At 46.2% G+C, this 23,951-nt stretch overlaps 1 protein-coding gene across 4 annotated transcripts; it reads right to left on the reverse strand.

Annotated features, from left to right (window-relative positions):
* Positions 1–1,094: 1,094 nt before the first annotated feature.
* Positions 1,095–15,509, reverse strand: CHRNB3 (cholinergic receptor nicotinic beta 3 subunit). Of its 4 annotated transcripts, none has more exons than XM_074813221.1 (7): positions 15,267–15,509; positions 11,471–11,622; positions 10,396–10,440; positions 5,570–5,679; positions 4,815–5,344; positions 4,462–4,727; positions 1,095–2,706 (listed from the first exon to the last, which is right to left on the reverse strand). In XM_074813221.1, exons 1-7 carry the CDS (start codon positions 15,352–15,354, stop codon positions 2,572–2,574), a joined length of 1,326 nt encoding a protein of 441 aa, XP_074669322.1. In that variant the 5' UTR covers positions 15,355–15,509; the 3' UTR covers positions 1,095–2,571. The 4 variants fall into 4 exon arrangements, with proteins under 4 accessions (XP_074669322.1, XP_074669320.1, XP_074669321.1 ...); XM_074813222.1 differs by lacking the exon at positions 1,095–2,706 and having other exon boundaries at positions 4,483–4,680; positions 4,815–4,862; positions 5,082–5,344; XM_074813219.1 differs by having other exon boundaries at positions 4,462–5,344.
* Between the last annotated feature and the right edge of the window lie 8,442 nt (positions 15,510–23,951).

Here is a 23,951-nt window from a genome sequence, read left to right on the forward strand (position 1 = left end):
TTGTCACATTCATCTCTTGGTGAATGAATGATACAGATACATGGTCCTGCCAAGCAGTGCCAAGGCCCTGGCAAACCAGTGCCCAGAGTCAACGCAGCACATGTTGAGGCAGTAGTAAGGCAGAGGATTGCTGGGGTTTTTTTAAGATTTGCAATTTACAATGTTGTCATTCACAGACAGAGCACATGGAGCAGAGGGAAGGAGCGCATTGGAGGACTGTCTGCCCAGATGTCCTTCCTAGTTGTTTTTTAGTGGCAGGCCAGGTTGTGGGACATGCTGAATGCATTTTCAGACCAGTGGCAAGGAGATTCAGGGAAGCTCAGAAACAGTCAGTGCAAGTAAATAATGACTAATGAGACTACAGATGTAGCAGTCCTAGATGCAATGCTAGGAAGATGAGAGGCCAAAAGCCATACCTGTGCAGTGTTCATACATCTCCTGCTCCAAAGATCTGAGCCCTGCTGACCTCCTCTAGCATAAGCCAGAAGAAGCAGCTTGGCGTGAGACACAGCCACGTGTTGCCTTCAGGCAGGCAACTGAAATGTCATGTTGCAAGGTGAGGACAGGACCATCTGCCAGCTAAACACCTGAAGCACTTGCCCAGGAGAGGATTTTGTCATCTGTCATGGCTAAGAGGCAGCCCCCTGGCAGCAGTGCTCAGACGGAAAACCTATTGCTAATTGATTTCAAGAGTCTAAATGCTGGAAAGAAGAGCTTCCTGGCAGTTTTGCTGTGGATATTTCACAGTATTGGCTAGGGAAATAAAATCAGACTTAATGCAAAAAGAGAGGAGCAGCTGGTAGTAAAGTCAATGTCTAGAAGTTTTATACCAGTGTCTTATGTTAAGACATCTATCTGTATATGCTAAACTAAATGGTTCTGTTCTAGGTTCCTGCAATATAATAACCAGATCTGAATGCTCCCTCCTCAAAATCACACACAGAACTAAAAAGTTATGAGGACTTTCCAAGAACATGACAACTCCTCTGTTTGAATAGATTTGAGACAAGGCTTTTAAAATGGGCTACAATCTAGACTTTTCTGACAACAAAACAACAACAAAGCCCAGCATATGAGCACTCTCATCCCAGGAGTCATTTACTAAATACATGTTTATTAATAATGATTGCACAAGTGAACAGAACTTTCTGAAGTGACCCAACAAGATGGAATGATACTAATTCACAGATATCTGGTGTGTACACATAATCCAAGCACAAGAATACCTCTGTGTATTTTTAACACATTCTAACCTCCATCCCTCTGGAGAAAGTTTCAAGGCTAGCTAAAGCTTTAACACCAGGTGCACATTTAGACTGTCAAAAATTGGATCTCCAAATCCCTCGCTACCCGTGAAAACATCTACAAGTTCTGAATGGGTTTTTCTAAAGCACTCCATGTCAGCAAAACACTGCCCCAGCAAAAGTGGTGAGAGCTTCACTTGTGCATTTTCTGTCAGGTTTCATTTACGCTTTTAAGAGCTGCTGCTAATCATGCAGGAGAATCCCATTTGAATGAATCAAAGGAATGAAACTGTGAATTGCCTGGGCGACACGAACAAATCAACACCCAAAGATGTGTCTTCCCAGTAGGCAGCTCACCCCACAGCTCTCAGGAGAAACTCCACTTCTGCACCAACCACAAGTTTCATTTGCCAAAAACAATGTCTGCAGCTTCCCTCCAGCTGAACTGTTTAGGAAGATCACTGTTGCCTTACTGAGTAACATAGCCACATTTCTCCAAGCAGTATACTTTGGTTGATCTTCCATTTCCACTTGTCTTGTGAAAAAGCAGGTGCAGGAATCATTGTTTCTAAATGAGGAGCATGGGGAAAATCCTTACTTGTTCAGCCTTTTGGTACATTACAGAGCAGCAGGCAAAACTGCAAATAATACTGAAAAGTGGGTAATACCTTGTAGCTTCCTGATGTCCAAGAGAAGAGACAAAGCATGCATGCCATAAAGGCTGGTAGCAGGTGGGCAGAGTGGTAAGTTCTGTCACTGTTGAGCTGATCCTGCCGCAAGGTGAAGCCACAGAGTCAAGGTTTCAAACATCCCATCTAAAGGTATTTGTACTTCTTGTGATGCACATGCTGTGCAATTGCCAGTTCTGACACATGCAAAGAGCAATCTGTAGAGACTTTGTGGTTTTTACTTGGAAATGTAGATAAACTGAGTACTGATTTGTGTGCCTACTATAACTTCTTTTATAAAGTAGCATTTTAACTGACAGATCTGCCTTTTAAGCGTAATCATTGTGCCAGATGTACTGTTTCCAATTTTAATAATCTTGGCTTTTATTGTAATATAATCAAGCTACTAGGAAAATACTTATAACTCAATTGTGCAATCCCACTTTAGGACTCAGCTGCTCACCAAGCCCTTCTCCTATCTGTCAAATCTGTAACTGGTAGAGTTGTATGCAGATAGAAAGCATTAACCAATGCCCACTGTTACCATCACTTTTCCTCGGTCTTGCTGTTGCTTCCCATCTTGTACAATAGAGACCAAGGTCAAAGGCAACACCATCCCTAGGCATTGTACCTGTTGTATGCTACTGTGAGAGCATTTTCTACAAAGTACTGTTCAGCCACATCTGTAATGCAGGGGTAAAGATGAGAACTGAACCCATCACTGACACCACCAGAAATAGCCATAGGAAGATCCGATCCAGGACTTGAGCTACAAATTTCCAGTCTTGGACAACCTGGGAGGGAGAGACGGAGAACAAACAGAAACAGTAATGAGTCCAGCACTTTATTCATGCTCTACATATATTTTAGCTCAAAAAATCTGTTTTTAACATTCTAAATTTGTAGTGTGCTGTATCCTAAAACTGACATGGATGACTTTTTCAGCATCCATAGCTGTGAGTCACTCAAAACCCCAAAACAAATCTGTAGTTTTACACACATGGTAATAAAACTTCTTTTAGCCTGTGCAAAAGCTTTCAGCTTAGTGCATATGTGAAAGTTTACTGATTCAAGCTTGAAGATGACTTTATAATGAACTGTTTTTCTTTCCATAGAACTGCATCTCCCCTGAAGTGCCAGGATGTGGCTCTAGCACAGACTTTGCTTCTAGTTCGAGTGGTCTTATTGGTTTGTGTTTGCCTAAGTGCTCTGTTTGCTCAGATTGTGTGCATTGAGGAGGTGGAGGCGGATTTTGCATTGTGAGTACTGGCACAACCCTGTACACACAAAAGGACTATTTATAAAAGCAATGCAAGTGACTTTTTTTATTAAAAATTATTTCAGCTTCAAACAGAAGGCTTCACTCATGGACACTATATGCTCACAAACTGCATGTTTGATTTACTCTTCATCTCTCTGCTGAAGTTGTCTCAGCACAGTTTGAACAAAGCCCTTGTCTTTTGGTAAAAGGGTGCTAACAGAAGTTTTTCTCTTCCCAATGCATCTCATGCAAGGGTAAGAGAGCACAGAAATGTTGGGGTTAGGGTTAGGGTAGGGTTAGGATTAGGGTTAGGGTCATTAGGGTTAGACTGTTAGGGTTAGGGGTTAGGGATTAGGGTTAGGCCATTATGGTTAGGGTTAGGGTTAGGCCATTACAGTTAGGGTTAGGGGTTAGGGGTAGGGTTAGGTGTTAGAGTTAGGCCATTAGGGTTAGTCTTAGGGTTAGGGCATTAGGTTTAGGGTTAGGGTTAGAGTTAGGCCTTTAGGGTTAGGGTTAGGGGTAGTGTTAGGGTTAGGGTTACGCGGTTAGGGTTAGGGTCATTAGGGTTAGGGTTAGGGGTTAGGGTTAGGCCTTTAGGGTTAGGAGTAGTTTTAGGGTTAGGGTTATGCGGTTAGGGTTAGGGTCATTAGGGTTAGAGTTAGGGTTAGGCCATTAGGGTTAGGCATTAGGGTTAGGGTTTAAGGTTAGGGTTAGGGGTTAGGGTAGATGCATTGTTTATGCACACACATATTTGCCGTTTTGATAGTCACGTGGATTGTTGGGAGAAGGAAAAACATGGTAGTTGGGGACTGATCTGATGTTAGCGAAAATCTAGAAGACCTTTTGAGAAGAATCAAAGCAGGGCAGCTGCACTGTCTATAGTCACCGAGAGGCCAGGACTGAGACCTAGCAACTGTCGTAGAGCCTGCCTATTTCAGAGAGTTTCAGAGCATGTGACAACTCAGAGATTTTCCAGATTCATGTCTATCCCAAATTTAAGCAGGCCAAGCTTATTCAAATAATCCCCAAACAGGAATTCCTTCAAGGGAGGCTGCTGTGGCTTCTTGCTTCTGTGAAGAGCAGGGACTCACAGCACTATACAGTTCTCCCTGAAGCAGTGCATTTTCCCAAAACCCGTATTATTTATCAAGCAAGGGAAGCTCCCAGGCCATGTCTCAGATGACAGCAGGAGAAAGAGGCAAAGGGAAAGGCATGCAGAAAAGGTAAGAGCTTGGAAGCCACTGCTCTCAAGAAAACTGTGATCCCTCCTTGCCCTCTCTTCACCTACCTGTCTGATGAAATGCTCCTTTTTAACATGCTTGGAAATGTATCGAATGGAGTCAGCTGCTTTTTCCAGAAAGGCAGTAACAATTTTCTCTCTGTCTTTTGCTTGCTTGTGTTTCTGTTTCCCCAGGAGCTTTGATTTCAAAGTGGTTTCCCTTTCTTCAGTCTCTGAGAAGGAGTAACGATCTACATGGCCCTTCATGCAGAGCAGCTGAGGCAATTTCTGGAGGAAGAGTCTTTTAACCCAGGGAGCCATGGGATGATAAGTTGCTGAGGAGCGATGGTGGACATTGATAACAAACACAGTCACGATGATAGAGAGGGTCACAAAAATCATGATGAACAGCAGATACTCACCAATCAGAGGGATGACTTTGGAAGAAGAAGGGATTATTTCCTCAATCACTAAAAGGAAAACAGTGAGGGAGACTAAAACTGATGTAGATAATGAAAGCTTTTCTCCTTCATCTGAAGGCAGGTAAAACACCAGGACAGTTAGAAAAGACAATCCCAGGCAAGGGATTATTAAGAAAAGAGTATAAAACAGCGGAAGTCGTCTCAACACAAAGGAGTAAGTGACAAATGGGTAAGAGTACAACCCGTCCTTCCTGTTGCCTTTCATACCTTTGGCATTTAAGATCTCCCACTCCCCGTTATCAAAGAAGTCTTTCCTGTCTACATTTTCATCCACTAAAATCAAGTCCACCATACTGCCATCATATGTCCATGACCCAAACTTCATGGAGCAGTTTTGTCTGTCGAAGGGGAAGAAGGTCACGTCCATCATGCAAGAGCTCTTATAACTGGCTGGTGGCATCCACGTCACCACTCCATTGTACTTGACTATGACTTTGGTCATCAGGGATCCTTCAAAACGTCCATCAGCACTGCAAGTTGGACAGGAAGAAACAGCACCAAGTTCAGTACTATGTTTGCCCCAGTCCTACCCCCCCACAGCTCTGCCTTCTGCCTATCACCTGGAGCACAAGGGAAGCCAACATTCATACTGCTAAAAGAAGCAGCCTTCTGACAGCACACGCAAGCTGAACGGCGACCGGCATGCCTTGCCCAAGCTCTGGCCTAAGCCTGGAGCAAGGAGCCATGCTACTCACTTTTCAAACAAAACAATGTCAGGAAGCCACAGGGACTCAGAGGGGACACGGATGGCAGTGATCCCACCATATTCCTCTGGATTCCAGGAGAGCTTGTAGTCAATCCATTCCTGTAACAAGCCAGCAGAGTCCTCTGCACACTCATACACAACAGCCTCATTCCTCCTCCCACCACCTGCCTCAGAGGGACTGCATTGCACAGCACAATGGACAGAGCTTAATGTAAGACTGCACAGCTGCAGAGAGGATGCCAGGCAGGCATGGCTGGGAGATGTCAATCCCCACAAGCACTACCCCTCCAGCCACAGGTGGGCCCCAACAACCCATCCCTTTGCAGGCAACCCCGAGGCAGGCACTCCCGGAGAGCACTTGACTCTCACTTCGCTCACCCATCTGCCCAGCCCACCTGAGTGGTAGTCCAGAAGGAAGGAGCCACTTCCCTTGGGTATGGCACTTTGTCCCTCTGAGAACCAGCCTATGACGTTTTTCGCTGGCACTGAACCTGTAGAAGAACCAGCTGGCATGGCTAGTACTACCCTAGTGACAGACAGGTGGCCTTTAATTACTTTTCAGTGGAGACCTGTCTTTTTTCAGTGAACAGAATACAACATCCAATATCTGTACACTGTCCTTGCAAACCAAATCATCGTTTTTTCATCAGAAAGACCTGCACACTATTGCAGGAAAAATAATACAACACTATTATAAAGCATTTGGTTACAGTCCTGAAGAGATAACACTAAAAAAGCAAAAGCAAGGGGAGTCCTGTCCATTTTCATTATGCTGAACTCCAGAATAATTTTTCTCTCCTCTTTTTGTTTTTCAGATGGGGACATCCTAGCAAAGTGGCTCTAGCAACCTGGGGATTTCCACAAAGATGTAGTGGAAAAACAGCTCTCTGTTCCCCATTCACTACTGATGGGGGTTTTCACTTACCCATGGGAATAGCAGCAAGAGGAAGAAAGAACTGTAGACTGTGGTCAGTACCAAGAAGCAGAAGATGAACCACTTTCCATTAAGCTCCAGCACTAAGAGCTCCCCGAGGATGGGGAGGGCTCATCCTTCTCTGAGTAATTTCCTCTATGACTTAAGGACGAGCCAAAATGTGATACTCTCTGCTTCTTCTCCCACCATATTGTTCCCCTCTTACTTCTTCAATTCCACACGCTTTTCACAGCTATACCTACAGACACTTGTTATTGCAGTCCTTTACAGTGTGACAGCAACCCTGAGCCTCAGTAGAGGCCTAAACACAGACAGTAAGAACAAGCATTTTCGTCCTCTAGGTGCAGGGATGGGATGGGGCCGCAGGTCATGGGCAGGTGGCTGATAGAGCCCTCCTAAAATCTGGACCAAGGCACAAGCAAAGGAGGCAGTTGCCCAGGGTGTTATCATAGCAGGATTAATGCCCCACTACCTGCACCAGCAGACACATGGACCCACTCTCTGAACTGCCCAAATGACTGGCATCAGCTATCAGGAACAGTCCTCCACCCCTGGCTCCTCTTGCTGCTCTTTCTCCTCCCTGCAGGAGGGATGGGAGCTGTTCAGGTGTAGAAAGAGAAGAGCAGTCATTGCCGCTCTTAGCCTCAGCAGAAGGGACAGAGCACACCACTTTTTCTGTGGATGGGTATGTACCAGATGTTTCCAGCAGCCTGGGTTGTTAGGTGGGCACAGACTCACACATGTCCTGGACATGTCCTGTAATTGATGCAAGGGGGCTTAGGCTGGAAACATATCTGTTATGCAAGTGGATAGTCAGGGCTGACTGCATCAGCTAACACAGTCAGCTCATAGTATGCACTAACACAACAGAAGCAAATACCCTGTGAGCCACCTGGAGATATAATCATCCCTCTGGAGTGGAATTGGAACAGCCCCTTGGCCTGGGTTATTTGCTACATCTGCAATACTCCTCCCACCCCTCTGCCCTGCATTGATTTATCTCCCAGCTAAAGTGCTCTTTCGTGTCTGCAAGGCAAATGGTTGCGTGTCTTCTTTTTAGAGCAGAAAATAGACTGTGTGCAGACTTTGAAGATGAGCAGTTTAAAATGGGAATCTCCCTACGGGCTATGCTGACACAAACTGTAGCAGCAGATGTGAAGGGCCCTTTCCTCTCTTCTCCCTTTCTTCCAAGCTGCTCTCCTCTTCCTCCAGTTCTGCCAAATTCCTGTCTCTGGGCTGTCACTGAAGTGCTCAATCCACAGCAAGTGGACTAAGAAACACTGGATACAGATTCTTGACTCTTGATGGTAGACACCATAGCTTGCCTGAACCCCTTTGTGCCTTGTGTGCTTGCCTGCATACACATCATCAAGTCCCACCATCTTGAACATCTGGACATTTGAGGTTAAAAAAAAAAAAAAAAAAGAAATCCCTTGGGTTTAAGCTTTGCTCACCTGAGAAAAGCCAGACTCTTGCAGAAAAATTATGACTGTGATTCCCCCTAAACCTCACACACCTAGGGGGAGGGCCAGACTTCCCTGACTTCCTGCAGAAGGACAGGTTCTGATTTGGTTTAGTGTTTTTCACTTTTCCCTACGCAAAAGAAAAAAATATTTTTATTCTGCTTAGTTTTATGGATTTTTTCATAACTGTTGTGCTTATGCACTCTAATAATCCACCAAGCACTGGATTGCTCTTGGGACCAGTTCCTACAAGAATGCATGACTTCCAAAGCAGGACACCTGGCTTAGGCCACAGGTATTTAGGGCTCCTCCTGACCTCATAGGGGCATCTGCATGTGCCTGTGTCTCACTTATTTTTGGCCCCCATTGCATTTCATTTGGGCCTTGATGTTCTCAGGCACTCAGATGGAGAAAAAAATATTAGAAATGGTAACAACTAGTGAGAGCCCAGCTCAATGATTCTGAAAATCACAGTGCTGAGTTACCCTAGGGAGCTGCCCTGGCTAAAATCTGAGCACAGTCTCCAAAGGCTCCAGAGAAATCAGCATGTCTACAGTGCAGACTCCAGGGTACGTCCTTCTTTTAGCTACAGCATGAGGCAGAAGGATTAGATAAAGTGACTTCCCCCTCATTCTCATCCTCCCCAAAACCCAAGAGGCAATGAGTGGATGGTGGCATGGAGTAACCTACAGCAGAACCTGATTTCCCACAGCAAGAATGGTGACACAGCCTTCAGGCTATGACTCTGGGGAGGTCAATGCTGCAGTACAAACAGGGTGTCAGCATGGATGGGCTAACCTGAAATGTCCCCACACAGCTTCATGCAGCAATGGAGAGGACCGTTAGGTGTCTGTCTGCCTTAGCATCTCAGGCCTAATGCCCTAGGGCAGCCTGGGTTTGTATTTGGCCTGCTAATGTCAGTCAATATTTCAGGTCCCTCTCTTCTGCAGTCACTGTAACCTTGCATTTGGCAAGATGTCACCCAGCCAGAGGGATGAAGGCTGCCCCAGGGCTTAGGAGACTTTGCTGTCCTGGGTGGAGCAAGCAGCCAAGTCTTATCTAAGAAGAAGGAGATGGTCAGACCCAGGAATATTCTGTCAAAGGTTGCAAAAGGCTGTAAAATCTTTCTGGGGACACTTTCAGGAATAGAAAGAATGAGGAGGGTGAAGTGGGTTGATTCCACACCTGAAGACTGCAGGGCTTGGACCTGCAGGTGGAGCTGGGTGCTGGTGGGAATGGGGAGAGGACAGACAGGGGGTTTACTTTTGTAGAAGGGCTCTGCTCTCCACCCAAGTGGCTACTCAAACAGAGTAAGGAAGTCGAGATCTGGCCCTGTGAACATGAGGGGCTCTGCAATTGCAGCTGAAGGTGGGGAAAACGTAACATGTCAGCTCTTTCCAGGCAAGCTCTCAGCAGTTGGATTCAGATCCATAGCAAATTTCCCCAGAAAAATGGGAAATTCTTGTACTCCCTGCAGTAAGGGGAGGTCTGAGCTCCTCCCTCTTCAAGGGAGAGACCATCTTTGCACATAATGTCCATACAGCCTTTAGGAGTCCTGCTCCATCCAGAAGCTCACACTCCCTGCAGCACTACGTGTATCAGACTGAGAACAAAAACTGAGCCACATTTCTCCTTCCCAGCACAGCGACCCCTGGGAGCCACTTCCCATGGCACCACTGCAAGTATGGCTTGAGGTTTATGTCCTCTGCCTAGGATCAGATGACATGTTTATAGATACTCATATGGCTGAGAGACTTAAAATAATTGTCACAAGGTCAATAAACTGGTGCAATGTAATCTAAACCAAATGCAGCATTCTTCAGGAGTGAAAAAGAAAGGAGACCTAACAGTTCAACTTGCACCTTTCCCCCATTTGTATAATTTATTGTCACTTCCAGAAGTAATTATGTTAGAGAGATCTGATTAATTTGCCACAGAGTTTAATTGGGGGGGGGGGGGGGGGGGGGGGGTAAGGGGGGATAACATGATGGCATTTTCTTTCTCTTTACTTATGCTGACGAAGAAATCTATCTGAGGCACCAGTCTTAGCTCAGGTGAGATAGACAGTACTTGTGTGACCTCTAAGTCTGAGACAGGATGGTTCCTCAGGGCACACACAGCATCCCAGGAACAGCTACTGCAGTATCAAGAGATGTTGCTTCCCTGAAATACAGCTGACTTGAATACACAGCTAGGGTGCAGGCCAGGAGAAGAGGGTATCCTATTTCCTAAAGCTCCACCTGTCCGCCTTTCTGCCCTTTTATATGAAAACTTCAGGCAAGGTAACATGGTGCTGCTTTTGTCTGACCACTCAGTGTCATGAAAGGGGATGGATGGTGCAGCAGGCAGCAGGCTGGGATAGCTGCTTCGCTCAGTAGTCCCACACTGAAAGGGGAGGTCTGATTTGGTCTAGTTTACCTGCTTCAGCCACACGTTGGTTGTCATCAGCTGATTCTTCTCATCCTAGGGTGACACAAGGTAGAGAGCATTGCAATACCAAAACAGCCAGAAGAAACAGACCCTATGCCTGCTGAGTCCACCCTGTGCTGAGCAGAGGAGACCCCTATGGTCCTGTTTCCCCATGGGCCTGGGCTTTTAAGTCACTGTTGGGGGAAGAGAACTGACTTTCTAGGTGCTGCCCCTGCTCTCGCTGGGAGTTCCTGAGGCTGGAAAAATCAAGATGTGGCATTTCACAGTAGTCCAAAAGAATCAGATGCCAAAGAGCAGGGAGGCAGCAGGGCTCAGCCAGCAAGTGGGGTCAGGACACACATGGTTGTGGGCTCACAGGATAGCTTGTCTCCCCACACTGCTCAGCCTGGAGTGAGTTTGGGAAGATACAAGCTGAAACATTGTCCTGAACATGTGAACAGAGCACAGGATCAGAGTTTGCCTTCCACAGCACAAGGGGATCCTGCCAAGAGCCAGGAGATGCAAGGAGCATGCTGTTGTGTGGGTACCTTTGAGCTCTGTGCAAATTGCACTGTGCATTGCAGTGATGGAGGGGAAGGGGGAGGGAAATTTTCCCTATGGGCAAAAATATAGGATTGTCTGTTTTGCCTCTAGTGGCCAGCAGGGTCAAGATACAAGCTGCCTTTGACCTGAATACAAGTTTACTTGTAGTAAGCAATGTCCAACCAGCTCTACTCTTCCTCACCTCTGTCTTGTAGCTGTCTTTTCATTAAATTACAAATGTAAATGTCAGGAATTGACTGGCATGGACTGTTGATTAACACCTGATGCAATGAGGCCTTATTCCCTGAGAACACCAGGGAAAAAAGAACCTTCAGCTTTGCTGCAAAACAAACAAGTCTTACAGCCCATGCTGTGTGTGGGGCAGGAGCACCACACCACACTCAGTGTTTTGTTGCCTGACCATCACTTTGCATGTCATGTGTCAGAAGTCAAAAGCCAACAGCACCACCAGCCCTCCCAGGTGGATGCATGACTGTCTATAAAAGAAAGAATGTTTTACCAAGCCCAACACAAGACTTACCACATCCACAAGCTGTGATATCTTTAATCCAAAAAGAACTTTGATGGTGTCATTGGAGTTTTCCACAGGGCGGACCCATTTCTGATAGCCTTGAAATAAGTGCTTGAGGAGAGCGTCCTCATTTTCAGCGATTGAGCTGAAGGCAGCCACATCTGGAAGAGAACAACAGAGAGTAGGGCCATGCCAGAAAGCAGATGTGAAGAATGGCATGACCTGAAGAAGTGAGGCAGAGCAATGATGTGAGACAAATTTGCCTCTGGGCAGCTCTTGCCAGTAAAATCTGTAGGAATTCAGATGCACAGACTCTTGTCAGGACTAGGCGGACGGGAGGGGAGGGCAACACAGCCCAAGCCCAACTCACACAGAAAAATCATCACACGAGAGCAGTGATGACCTTGCACTAGGTTTCCGGTTTTTGTGTTCTTTTTGTCTTGAGTCAACGTACTTGCCCAGTCTTTCTTGTTTATTACTCATTAGAAAATCCACAGGCCCAGAGCATCAGGTACTCTCTTTCACTCTTGAGTAGTAAATATCCAGCCTGATAAATGCAACCCTCAGAAAGAGTTCTGTTTACCACAGATAACTGGGGCCACAGGGGAAATTTGGTCACTGTGGGGCAATCCCTGGCTGGCTGGTTTGCAGCTAGAAACAGCAGCAATACACCGTGAACAATTTAGGGTCCAGGAATTTCACTTGCACTTGTGTGTTTCTATGACGTCTCTGAGAGAGAGACTGCCCTGTGCAAGGATTGGGCTGGTGGGATTTCCTTGCTGTTTTTCTGACCTGTAAGCTAGATCTGAGGGAGCCTCATGCAGCACTCGGAAATGAATCCTCCTCTGGGCTTAACAGAAGATAGCAGCAAATAGTTGAGAAAGTTGAATTCTCCCAGCTGGAGAAGTTGATTGGGTGAACAACAGCATCAGTGGAGCAAAAAGCAAAAGGACTCATCTGGCAGCAGGAGGAGCTGGATGATGTAGCCAGGGTCTGCCCACAGCCAAGCATGGAGCCATCATGGTCCGTACCTGCAAGACTTGGGATTCCCCTGGTCCCTTCCACCATGTTACCTCTTCCCCCTGCTACCATGAAAGGGGAAGGGCCATTCAGACCCTCAATCCTTTCCCCAATGCCAGCCCCACTCTCTATGATGCTGAGGTCCTGACATGACCTCCACTTCTACTCTTGTGCACACGCACAGCACCCAAGGGTGAAAAGGATTTCATCTATCTTCAAAGGCACCATGGAGCAAAAAGGAGCTCATGTTGATCAACCCTGTTCCACAGTGGTCACAGCCAATATTGCTGTACAAAGGGGACCTCACAGGGCACTGCCCTGGGCCCACCTTATCCCCTCACCACCCATTCCCTGCCAGCTCCAATGTGAGCAGGACACCCGTGCCTAGATTGCCAGCCATTAGGTGCAGAAGGGGTCTGCAGGCAGAGGGCTGCAGCTGAGGGACGGTGCGAGGATTGGGCAATGGAAGAGCCCTGGCAAGGAGGCACAGCTGAGGGGCTCACACACACTGGGCAGCAAACATCAGAGGTAAGGCAGCCCTCAGCAGGGTCCCTGTGCCATGGGAAAAGAGGAAAGGGCATCCGAGCTCAGCAGTGCCTCCAGAGAGAAAACTGGAGGCAGAGGGTAATGTTCTGCCACATGCAGGGAGGAAAGGGTGTGATCACAGACCACTATCCCTGTCTGTGTTCTCTTCCCACAGCAGCTGCTATTCACCTTCTGGGTGAGACAGGCCATGCAGCCTCCTCTCTCTCAGTGGGGTCTATGTGAGGCCATGGGCAGGGGCAGACCTGTCAGCCTGGCAGAAAGTGGCACTGCTGCCTAAGGCAAAAACCTGCTCCCATGAGAGAGTTTCCTATTGGACAAAATAATTTCCTAATGCAGTCTGGATTCTCTCAAGGTAGCACAAGGTCCAAGCAGCACTGTCATCCCCCACTTCCAGCCACAGCAAATGCCCATTCCTCTTTGAGAAGCTGTAAACTCTGAAGCCTAATGATTGCTGCTCACAGGGTAACAATTACTTTACTGTTCGATGTTCTAGCACATGCCATGCTTGTCTTCTGTTGTTGGACGTGCAGTTGTGGTGGGGTTACCAAACCTTGGAGAGGTGGAGGCCAGCTGGTCAGAGGGAGTTTTCACACTCCTTTCCACCTGCTCTGCACCACAGCCAGGGATAGGGTCATGCAGTTGTCAACAAAGTTTATAGCAACCTCTGCAGCCACCCTGTGTCTTGCTGCTTTGTCACAAGCCTTCGAGGTCTGCTATTACCAGCTGGGAAACCACAAATGCCTTCTCCTTCTGCTTGCTCCAGAGTTTATTCTCACTCCAGGGCTAACCCTAGCTCCACCGCAGCAAATGGGGGGCAGACTCTGAGGCCTGACCTAAGAAACTGGATTACCTACACAAATATGCCACACAGGCATAACCAAAAGAAAACTCAACAAAAAGAAGAGAGAACGTATTTCTCCCCCCTCACTACCCACAACCTCAGTGGTCCAATCACCTGACACATAAGAGTCACTGCAGAGACCCTAGTTCCCAGCCCTTTTGCTTTCCATTTAGGAGGATTACAGGGGTGCATGTTTGTTAAACACAGGAAATTTAATGGGAAAGCCATTGACTAGAAAAAATCCACAACCCCAAAACATGCAGGATCAAAACCAGATTTATCTTAGTGCTGGAATACATTGCTCTGTGTTTATTTGAGTATAACTCTCTGCGTACACATACACAACCACACATCCCATGGGCATGGTGTCCATGGCTGTGTATGAACTCCCTCAGGAAAATGGTGCTGTTTCACAGCCCGTACCTCACATGAAGTCCAAGGGCTCTGACGCTCCAAGGGGGTATAGCAGAGAGGTGGTAAAGCTGGTTTTGGGGCTGGATGTGTTGATACTCAGCTGCTGGGAAGCCACAGAAAAGAGTGAAAAAGACTTGAGAAGTCTCACAAAGAAGAAAGCCGGAAGGAACAAGGTTGGTTCGCTTATAAGACAGCCTCGGTACTGGCAGAAGGACAGTTTAAAAGCAATGAGGAGGAAGATATACGAAGCCGAAAAAATAGCCTAAAAGCTCCTTTGATCAAGCCCCATATGATGATTAAATTAGATAAAGGGATGGAGAAAACACTGAACAAAGTAGCACTGCCTTTGAAAAAACAGAGAAGTAGCCATAGAAGAGATGCATCCCTGAATTTACCATATGGTGCACAGAGAAGGCAAAAGTTGGGTATCTTCCTGTCAGGTTACCACATGTACAAGTAACCAAGCACTGTTTGCCATCTTTCCTCTCCTCCAGGTTCCCGTTTCTCTCTGCAGTCCGTGCCAGGAGCAGTTCCTCACAGGCACAGGAGCAAGAGACGTGGGACAGGAAGTCTGCTAAACAAATGTGCAAAACACCCTGAGAAATACAGGCAGGACACTTAGCCTTTCATCACCTTGCCTGAGGCATTTCAATTTTCCTCCTGGTGATGGAGATTGTCTCGTAATTCCCTTTAGCAGTACGAGTCGAGTTTAGGATTTTTTTGTTAACTTCTGCCCACCGACCACCACCACCCCACCCCCACTCCCAACCCAGCTATTAAAACCTTGCCACCAAACTGGCTGTGGTTGCAATACAAAGGCAGCAGCTGATACAACCCTCTTTTGCTAGTCAGACGGTGTTAAGAAGAGATCAAGGGAAGCCAGCATCTACCTTATCTCAGCAAGCAGCAGCTAACTGGTCAGTAGAAAAAAAAAAATCTTGAACATCTGCAGCTTGGCTTGGAAGAAGAAGAAATAGCACTTACCTGAGCGGCTCAAACACAGCACAAAGAGCACTAGGCAAAGCATGGGCACCACCGTGGCTTTTCCTTTAGTCTGATCTTTTGTTTTCATAAGCAAATTGGTCCCATCCTAGTAGGGTACTAAAACAATCTAGTTAAAAATCAAGGCAGACAATTGAGTCTGCAAGGCAAGACAGCACATTCTGAGCCTTATCTTGCCTCATCATGATGCTCTGTTAATCACACTTCATTGATTTTCAGTCAGCTGTCACATCCCCTCAAGCCTGAAACAGGGCTCTGGGTCCTAAACTCTGATTTGTTTGTGGTGGTATTTGGGTTGCTATAGCTGCTTCGGTCTAGGATTTGAAGTGAGGCAAGGTTTTTAAGGTGAGGTAGTATCTTGTAATATGCTGCCAGTTACAGCTGGGGAAAAAAAAAACAGGCTGCAGATCAGACCTAAAGACAAATCACATGCCTGAAAGGTTGGTTGTTTGCTTCAGCTGTATCAGTTGGTCTAATAAAAGGGGCAGCCTCCCTACAGACTTAACTTAGCTTATTTATTTTTCATACTACACTTGCTGTTTTACAGCTATAAAATGGATTTGGGGAGGAAAAAACCCAGTAAGATATAGGTGGGAAAACAGGGCTGATTTCTAAATTTATATCTCATCACTCATACACGAAACATCGCAGACAACAGCATGGAAATGCTTGCACAGTACTATCTATTGGCAAGAGAAGAAGAGTGATGCAAAATTGTTTTAGTTTGCACCCAGACGTGAAACTCTTCCTGCTTTGGTTTATTCTTTCTGGCTATTCTTTCTGTCTCTGTGCTATCACAATAATCCCACACATTTGCTGCAAACAACACTGTTTGTGGCTACTCGCATATCTTCAGAGTTTGTCTTCATCCACTGATACACAACCTAGAGGAATTCAATTGCTTGCTGACTTTTAGAAAGGAAGCCTGTTTTTTTCAGCAACAGCTGGGCCCATTTCTTGCAGTGGCCCAGATTTTGGTACAGTCATAAGCCATGTGATTCAGATTTGCCTTATCTAAGGTTCTCACAGCGGATAGATAACTGGCAGCTGTAACCTTATCAGATTATTCAGCTTCCTGTAATGAAAAAGATGGCATTTCAGTGTGGTTCAAAGTCACGTTGCTGCTACAAGTAACCTTGTAGTGTCCTGCCACCTTATTCATGCTGCTGTGGACTTTCAGTCTGCCTCATCCATAGCGCTTGCGCAGGCAGCTCGCAGCAGGGTTTGCCTTTTCCACTATATGGGACATCTGCAAGGGCCCTCATTAGCTCCTTGTCTCTGCCAGTGTTCATCTGACAGGGCTGGAGGAGCTGCTGGTTTCCTCTGCACCTTTCCTCATCCCAGCTGCAGAAAGCAACTCAAAACCAACAATGCTATCAAGAGACTGACTTGAATAAAGTGTCTTGTTATCACGAGCTGCTGTCACTACCAGACTGCACAGTTTACCCATTAGAACTAGACCAGGCATAAGCAGACAGCTCAGCAAGGTGCGCAGTGAAGGCCCTTTTTTTATGCTGGCATTGAGAGAACAGCATATGTTTGGCCACAGTCATGTGGACAGACAGCACCACAACCTGCCATAAAGTTGAGCATGGACTTAAGACAATTATCCTGCCTGATGCAAAGTTTTCTGCCACAAAGCTACCCCTTAAAAATGTCTGTGCAGACTAACCCATCTTTCCAGCATGTTTCTGGTCCTGTACAGGGCTCAGAACCCACAGGCAGCATCTATCGTCTTTGCTGAACCACAGCCTCATGACTGCAAGCCCCAGCCTTTGCCCACTGACACCTCTGGTTGTAATTACTGCCTGAGATCGTGTCCAAGCACTGCTCTGATAGCAAGTGCTGTATCACAGACTGAAGAGAAACTTGTTTTCATAAGGCTTTAACTTGCTGCCTTGAGATAATAAAGTTAATCTGTTAGCTGGCTATAGGAGTAGGTTTTTTGTTACTACATGGTAGTTGCTTGGAGGAAGTATGATGCTTTACCATTGCTTTACCATTTGCTTTACCATTGCTTCCACCAACTGCCTACATTGTGACAAGAGGTAAAGACCTAGTCTGGTCTTTGGCTTCCAGAGTTATCTGGCAACCAGACGAGGGTACTGGAGAAATAAATTCTGTTTGACTGCTGCTGATGCTTTCTGTTTACAAGTCTTTATTCAGCCATGTTCTCCAACATTTTGGGAAGGGAGGTACGCATGAATGCTCCATTTTAGCAGGTGGGCCATGAAGCATGGGGAGCATCCACACTGACGTAGCAGATGAATTCCTAGGTAAAACTGGAATCTTCTTTGTTGAGAACCTGCCTTTGCTTTTCCACAGGTTTCATGGGATTTGTACCTGACATGAGTCTGCAATTCCAGGCTGCAAATTGCCAAGAGCTACACGAGCACAAGCAACACTGGAACAGGGCCTCACGCTCTGGGTGGCTCAAACTCCTGGGGGAAAAAAAAAAAAAATCCACCTAGAGGCATAAATCCGTCAGTCTGAGCCCACATGGTTAATATTAGGAGCGACTGAAAACTTGAGGTTATGATGGAGAGTGCCAAGACATGTTATCCGAAGCTGTCACACAGCTGAGTGTGCAAAATGTATTTTCCAGGGAGAGCTGGCAGTGCTGGCTGGCTACCAGAGAGTAAGGAACCTGGACTAAGGGGAGAAGGATGGTGGGAAGGAAAGACGTGGATGGGAGATGCTGTGAACCAGAACTGAGGGTCCCCATTTCCAGAACCAAGAGCTGGAGAGGGGTTTGCAGCACCACCAGCATTGTTAGCTGCAAGAAGAAAAGAGAAACTGCAGAGGCAAGGCTGTTACAGCAGAGGCTCCTTCCAGGTGGATGTGTCTTCTTCCTCCCCAACCTGCCTTGGCCTCCCTGGTCCCTCAGGCTAGTATGCCAGGAGCCAAGGGAGGCACAGCTGGGGTGACAGTATTTGGAATGGAGCCAGGCTTCCCAGAGCTCCCAAGGGAGGACTGAGTCACCTTTGTGCCATCATGAACCACAGAGGGAGCCAGCAGGCAAACACCAGCCCTGAAGGGGTGAGGGACAGTTTCTAGAGCAAAAGTGGAGTGGCAAACAGCAGCACTTCTGGAGCTTCATCTTTGCCCTGGTGATTCCTCTCCAGTCCTCTCTGCTCTCGGTTCTCTCCATCACAAGACACATCTTGCCATCAGCAGCTTCCTAAAACATGTATCTTCTCTGGGCAAATGATATTTTTAACCCAGCTTGCCAGCAACTTCCACAGCACCAGGCCCTTCCACATGCCAGAGGGCACAGAGTTTGCAGCCAGCCCTGCCCATACACCCTGAAACCTCTCTGCTCTCCTCCAGCTCCCTGTCCCTCCCAGGCACCTTCCTGCTGTCACTCCTCCTGGCTTGCTTACAGGCCCCACCAAGCACAACCCCATTCAGTCTCTTCTTCCCTGCTGTTTGCTTTCCATCCCTTCCTCCTCCTCCATGCACCCTTTTCCCACGGGGAGCTGCACCGCATTTTATCGCAACCCATCTCTCCCATGGTGCCCTAGCACAGCCGCCACTTTCCTCCTCTTTTTCCTTCTCTCACGCTGAGGAAAGGTCCTTTCACCTCCTCCTTGCCTTTTTCCTTTTCAGTCTCCTTTGTCGACGTTTCCCTCCCTGCTCTCCCGTGCTGTTTCAGCACCCCTCCCTGGCAGAATCCGGGCAGTGCAGGCAGCACGGCGTTGAGGTGCAAGGCGGTGCTTTCGCTGGAGTGCCCAGGGCCGTGCTGTGTTAAGATCTGTGGAAATAATTGGCCCGTAGGACTTGTTTGGGCTACAATGCAGATTACATGCTGTGTGGGCTTTATTTGGGATTCCAGTGTAACGCGTGCAGTTTTGAAAACTCAGGCTTTGAATGATACATTTGTAGCTGGAACTCTGCAAAATATTAATTGGGACTAGATAATGAGTTCTAAAAATGTGTAACAACTCTGCACTTACTCATGGACCTGTTCATGACAGCAATTACAGCTTGCCTCAAGAGATTTAACTTCTTTCACATAGTGGGCAACGGGAAAAAAAGGTCTTTGTGTCAGCTAGGGAACAAGCAGCCACTTAGCACAGCAAGCTTGGAAAGGGCTGACAGGAACCCTTGACAGAGACTGCCAGAACTGAACTCACTTTCAGGCTACTCTCAGACAGTTGTTTCAGTGGTGACCAGGCTCTGCAAGTACAGGGTCAAGGTTTTTCAGAACAAGAGCCATTCCAGTCCTGGGTTTCCTTGGCGCCTTCCTATCACGATGAACTCCTGCCTGCCCTCCTTCCATTTCCACCACATTTACATGAAATGCAGACTTGAGGCATCTTTGAGTCCCTGTGCCTTCTGACAGCATGCAGTCCATGCAACTGTCTGTTGCCCATTTCCCTGTAAAAACCTTCCACTGCTCCATTGGGACTGGAGACACACAGGGAGATGGACCTTTTGGAGGTGTAGTTTTTCACCACTCTATGCACGCTAGTATTTCTAACAGATGGTGCATTGCCCTCTGTATTAGACTCTTTGTTTTCCTTTTTCAGTTCTAACTTTATAGTGAGGTCTCGTTCAGGATGTGGCACTGTGTCTTGGGGCTCTGTGGTCACTTCCTGCATTTTGGTGACACTAGCTAGCTCTGAAATACAATAATTTTCACAACTGTTTAGTCTGAGTTGATAACTGTAAATGAAGATCTGACCCAGCTCTGCTATTTTCTCAGATTGTCTTTCCATTTTATCAAGCTCATCATCAAGCCCAAATTTTATCTGGAGCACCATGGACTTGCTGTTCAGATGTCAAGGCTTCAGGGGTAAGCAAATAATTAGAAAGGGTCAAAACTTGGCAGGGTGTGAGAGAAAACTCTGTTTTGAAGACAACTGCTCCAGGGATTACAGAAGTGCCTGGTCCATGTCTTTCTCTTCATTGACCTCTCAACCTCTCATTTTCAGTGGTAACACCTGGTGCCTGGTAGCCCTTATCCCAACACACACAGTGCTCCATGACAAGAGGGAGTGCCATTGTCCTCTCTTCTGCTTTCTCCTTCCAAATTAATATAGGCTTTTTGTCCCCAGGGCAACCATAAAACCCAAAGGGCAATTCCTGCTACATCCTATGACCTCAGTAAGCTGCCTGAATCCTGGTGGCAGCTTGGTTCATTTCATTCACTTCTCTTCAGACACAATAGCCCAGCCACACAGTCTGAATGATGGTAGCTGACAGACTTTCTTTTTGGAGCCGCTGTATCCGACATGGATGGGTGGGGGAATCCCTTGGAGATACCATAGCAAAATCAAATGCTTTGTCAGAAGTTGGATGAGGTCTACAAACCCTGTTCCTGCCTGCATTTGAGGGAATTTGTTATTTATAATCTCTTCCTGAATTAGCAGAGATGGTAGCTTTGTGGGTCCACATGGTCCACACATAATTCACAAGGAGGTTTCTTTTTTGCTTTAGAAATATATCCTGACACAGATAATAATTCTCTATTGTCCAAAAGGTGAAAACATAACATATTTTCTAGGAATGCTTGGAGGCCCATAATCTTTGTCTCTTTCATTACATTATTGGATATTGTTCTGGTGCTGCGGCCTTTTTCATGAATAAGAAGAAAAGCAATTGTTGTGCATTTTCCTCTGCTGTCCTATGCCTTTTCCTACCTGCTTGGGTTACAGAAAAACAGTTATTTCCACAGTTAAAAAATTCTCCATCATGTGCATTTTCAGCATGTGTATTAGGAGTTGCATTTCTGTGGAAAAATATTATATATTGTATACTTCAATCTGCAAGTACACAATAGCCTTATCAGATTGTGCTTCATGAACACAACCCTCATACTCAAATTTTTGTATATTGTGAGTGTTCCACCATTTATTTTTCTGGAAAACTACTATTTTTACAGAAGCAGCACCAATTGTCTCAGCCACATTCAGCCTCACAAAACTCAGGGTCTGAGAAACATAGCTCCTCAATGTGGGCTGCTGAGCTACAGCACAGATGCCTGTGCATTCATCTTTAGTTTCCAGAGATAAATTGGAAGAGGATGGGGGCGGGGACAGGGGGATGAACACAGGGGGGACAACAACAACAACAACAAAAAACAAACCAAACCCAAACAAGTGTTAAATCCTTACTTGGGTACTGGTTGATTCAGACTTGTTCTGACCATTGCCCTTCACCTTGAGGGCTCTTCAGAAACTTTCCCCTGCCAACCATTCAGCAGCAGCATGTCTCATCACCCCTTATGTGCCTTCTGTCTCAAAACTGGAGCCAGAAATGTTAAAAGGCTCCCTGTTTGGCTGATGGATGATGTGAGCTGAACATGAGCCAGAGTGTGCCCAGGTGGCCAAGAAGGCCAATGACATCCTGGCTTGTATCAGAAATAGCGTGGCCAGCAGGGACACGGAAGTGATCTTACCCCTGTACTCAGCACTGGTGAGGCTGCACCTTGATGACTGTGTTCAGTTTTGAGCCCCTCACTAAAAAAAGGACATTGAATTACTTGAGTGTGTCCAGAGAAGGGCAACGAAGCTGGTGAAGGGTCTGGAGCACATGTCGTACTAGGAGTGGCTGAGGGAACTGGGGTTGTTTAGTCTGGAGAAGAGGAGGCTGAGGGGAGACCTCATCACCCTCTACAACTACCTGACAGGAGGTTGAAGAGAGCTGGGGATGAGTCTCTTTAACCAAGTAATAAGCGATAGGACAGGAGGTAATGGCCTCAAGTTGTGCCATGGAAGGTTTACACTGGATATTAGGAAGCATTTCTTTACAGAACGGGTTGTTAGGTGTTGGAATGGGCTGCCCAGGGAGGTGGTGGAGTCCCCATCCCTGGAGGTGTTCAGGAGTCAGGTTGACATAGCGCTCAGGGATATGGTGTAGTTGGGAACTGTCAATGTTAGGTTAATGGTTGGACTAGATGATCCTCAAGGTCCTTTCCAACCTAGATGATTCTGTGTTTCTGTGATTCTGTGATTCTGTGAGTGCAGTGTGGCCACCTCATTCAGGCACTGCTTTGCTGAGATTTTACATGCCTGACTTTCTAGGTGCCCACCAAATGAGAAGATGCTGAAGTCCTGCAAGGGGGAACAGAGGCTCCTCTGCTTAGAAATGCTCCGTGTCCAAATGGTGGCTGGGTTTGCTTAAGTTACTAACTACTGGCAATCCTAAGCATCTTCAGCCACCCAGGATCCAGGCTGTTTAGTCCTTCTGTGAGCAAGATCCCTGATGTTTGAGATGCAGCCATCTTTTTCGTGATATCAAATGGTTACAACACTTGCTCAGGAAGGAAGTCTGCACCCTGGGGTGGACTCAGCCTGGACTCATAGTTTGGAGGCTGTGGAGAGGCTGTGAGGCTGAGAGAAAAGTCCCCCCACTCACCTGCATTACAGCCAAGAATTTTACAAAATGGGAATTTTAACATAGTGGTCAAGATATTCAGTTGAACAGGGTAGCTGCTATGAAGTGCATGCATTTTACTTCAGATCATCCCTGGTTAAAAAGCAGAAACTGCTCTGGCAGCAGCCAGTCAGCAGACCAGACCTCACCTCAGTCACAGTGATCACCCTAACCAGCAACCAGCATCATAAGACCAACTTCTCTGTGGGAAAATGAGGCCGGAGGCGGGGGGGGGGGGGGGGGGGGGGGGGAGTTTGCAAAAGGTTCTTAATTTAATACCTCCTGCTAACTTGCTTCTGTCCTTCTCTAATTGTGTCACAGAAGGGCTCAAATCAGCCCATTGCTGTTCTGAAGACTGCCTCCTGATGGTTTGAGCTGGGATGTGAGCCTTCTAGCCAGAGATGCCTGCTTGCCTTGCTGAGTCTGTATTGTTTGGATTAATGTCAAATGATTTGTAAAGAATAATATTTATTCCTTCTGGAGGTTTCTTAAGATCAGGTAGAAATGTTCAGAGGTAGGAACTAAAGAGATAGAATATGTAGGATCATCACTTTGAACATCTGTGGCATATCTTGGGCTTCCATTTTCACTGGCTTATAAACAGATAGTACTCTTAAATGTAGACCCAGAAATCAGCTTCTGTGTACAATAACTTCTGGAATTTCCTATCCATAAAAACTTATTATATGAAGTTATTATTTCCAGTTCAAAAGGAGATATAGTTCCCTTGAATGTCCACCTATGTGCTTAAAATTCAGTGCTGTCTAACTCCAAGTATTTGCTTGTTACATTAAAATTTTTCAGAGTTGTGCTCATGAATACATACAAACAAAACCCAGTTTGGCTTCTGAGTGGCACAAACAAAACAATGGGTATGTGGTTTTTCAGTTTTCATACCACATGTCTGAGTATTGACTATAGCAGAAATAAAGGTCTTGGACATTCATACATAACAGCCTATATCTACAACAGAAGAGTGCTTGAGTAACCAATTAGCATGTGACTATGGAAACACTTGTTGTGAAACATGAGTGTAAAGAAAGCAGAGTGTATCAGACACCTTCACCATTTCCAAGTGAAGTTGGAGTATGTTTTTATGTAATTTGCAAAAATTAACTTTTACACAATATATAATCATAACAGAAGGGATGTGAAGGTAATATTAGCTACTAGAATGTCCTGTAATTATTTGATAGCATATGTAACCAATAAATATATCTTAAAACTGCCTAAATTCATCAAATAGTTTAAAGGTTTAACACAGCAAACTGAGAAGTTTTAAGACTC

This window comes from Strix aluco, chromosome Z, assembly GCF_031877795.1.
Source record: "Strix aluco isolate bStrAlu1 chromosome Z, bStrAlu1.hap1, whole genome shotgun sequence".
NCBI lineage: Eukaryota > Metazoa > Chordata > Aves > Strigiformes > Strigidae > Strix > Strix aluco.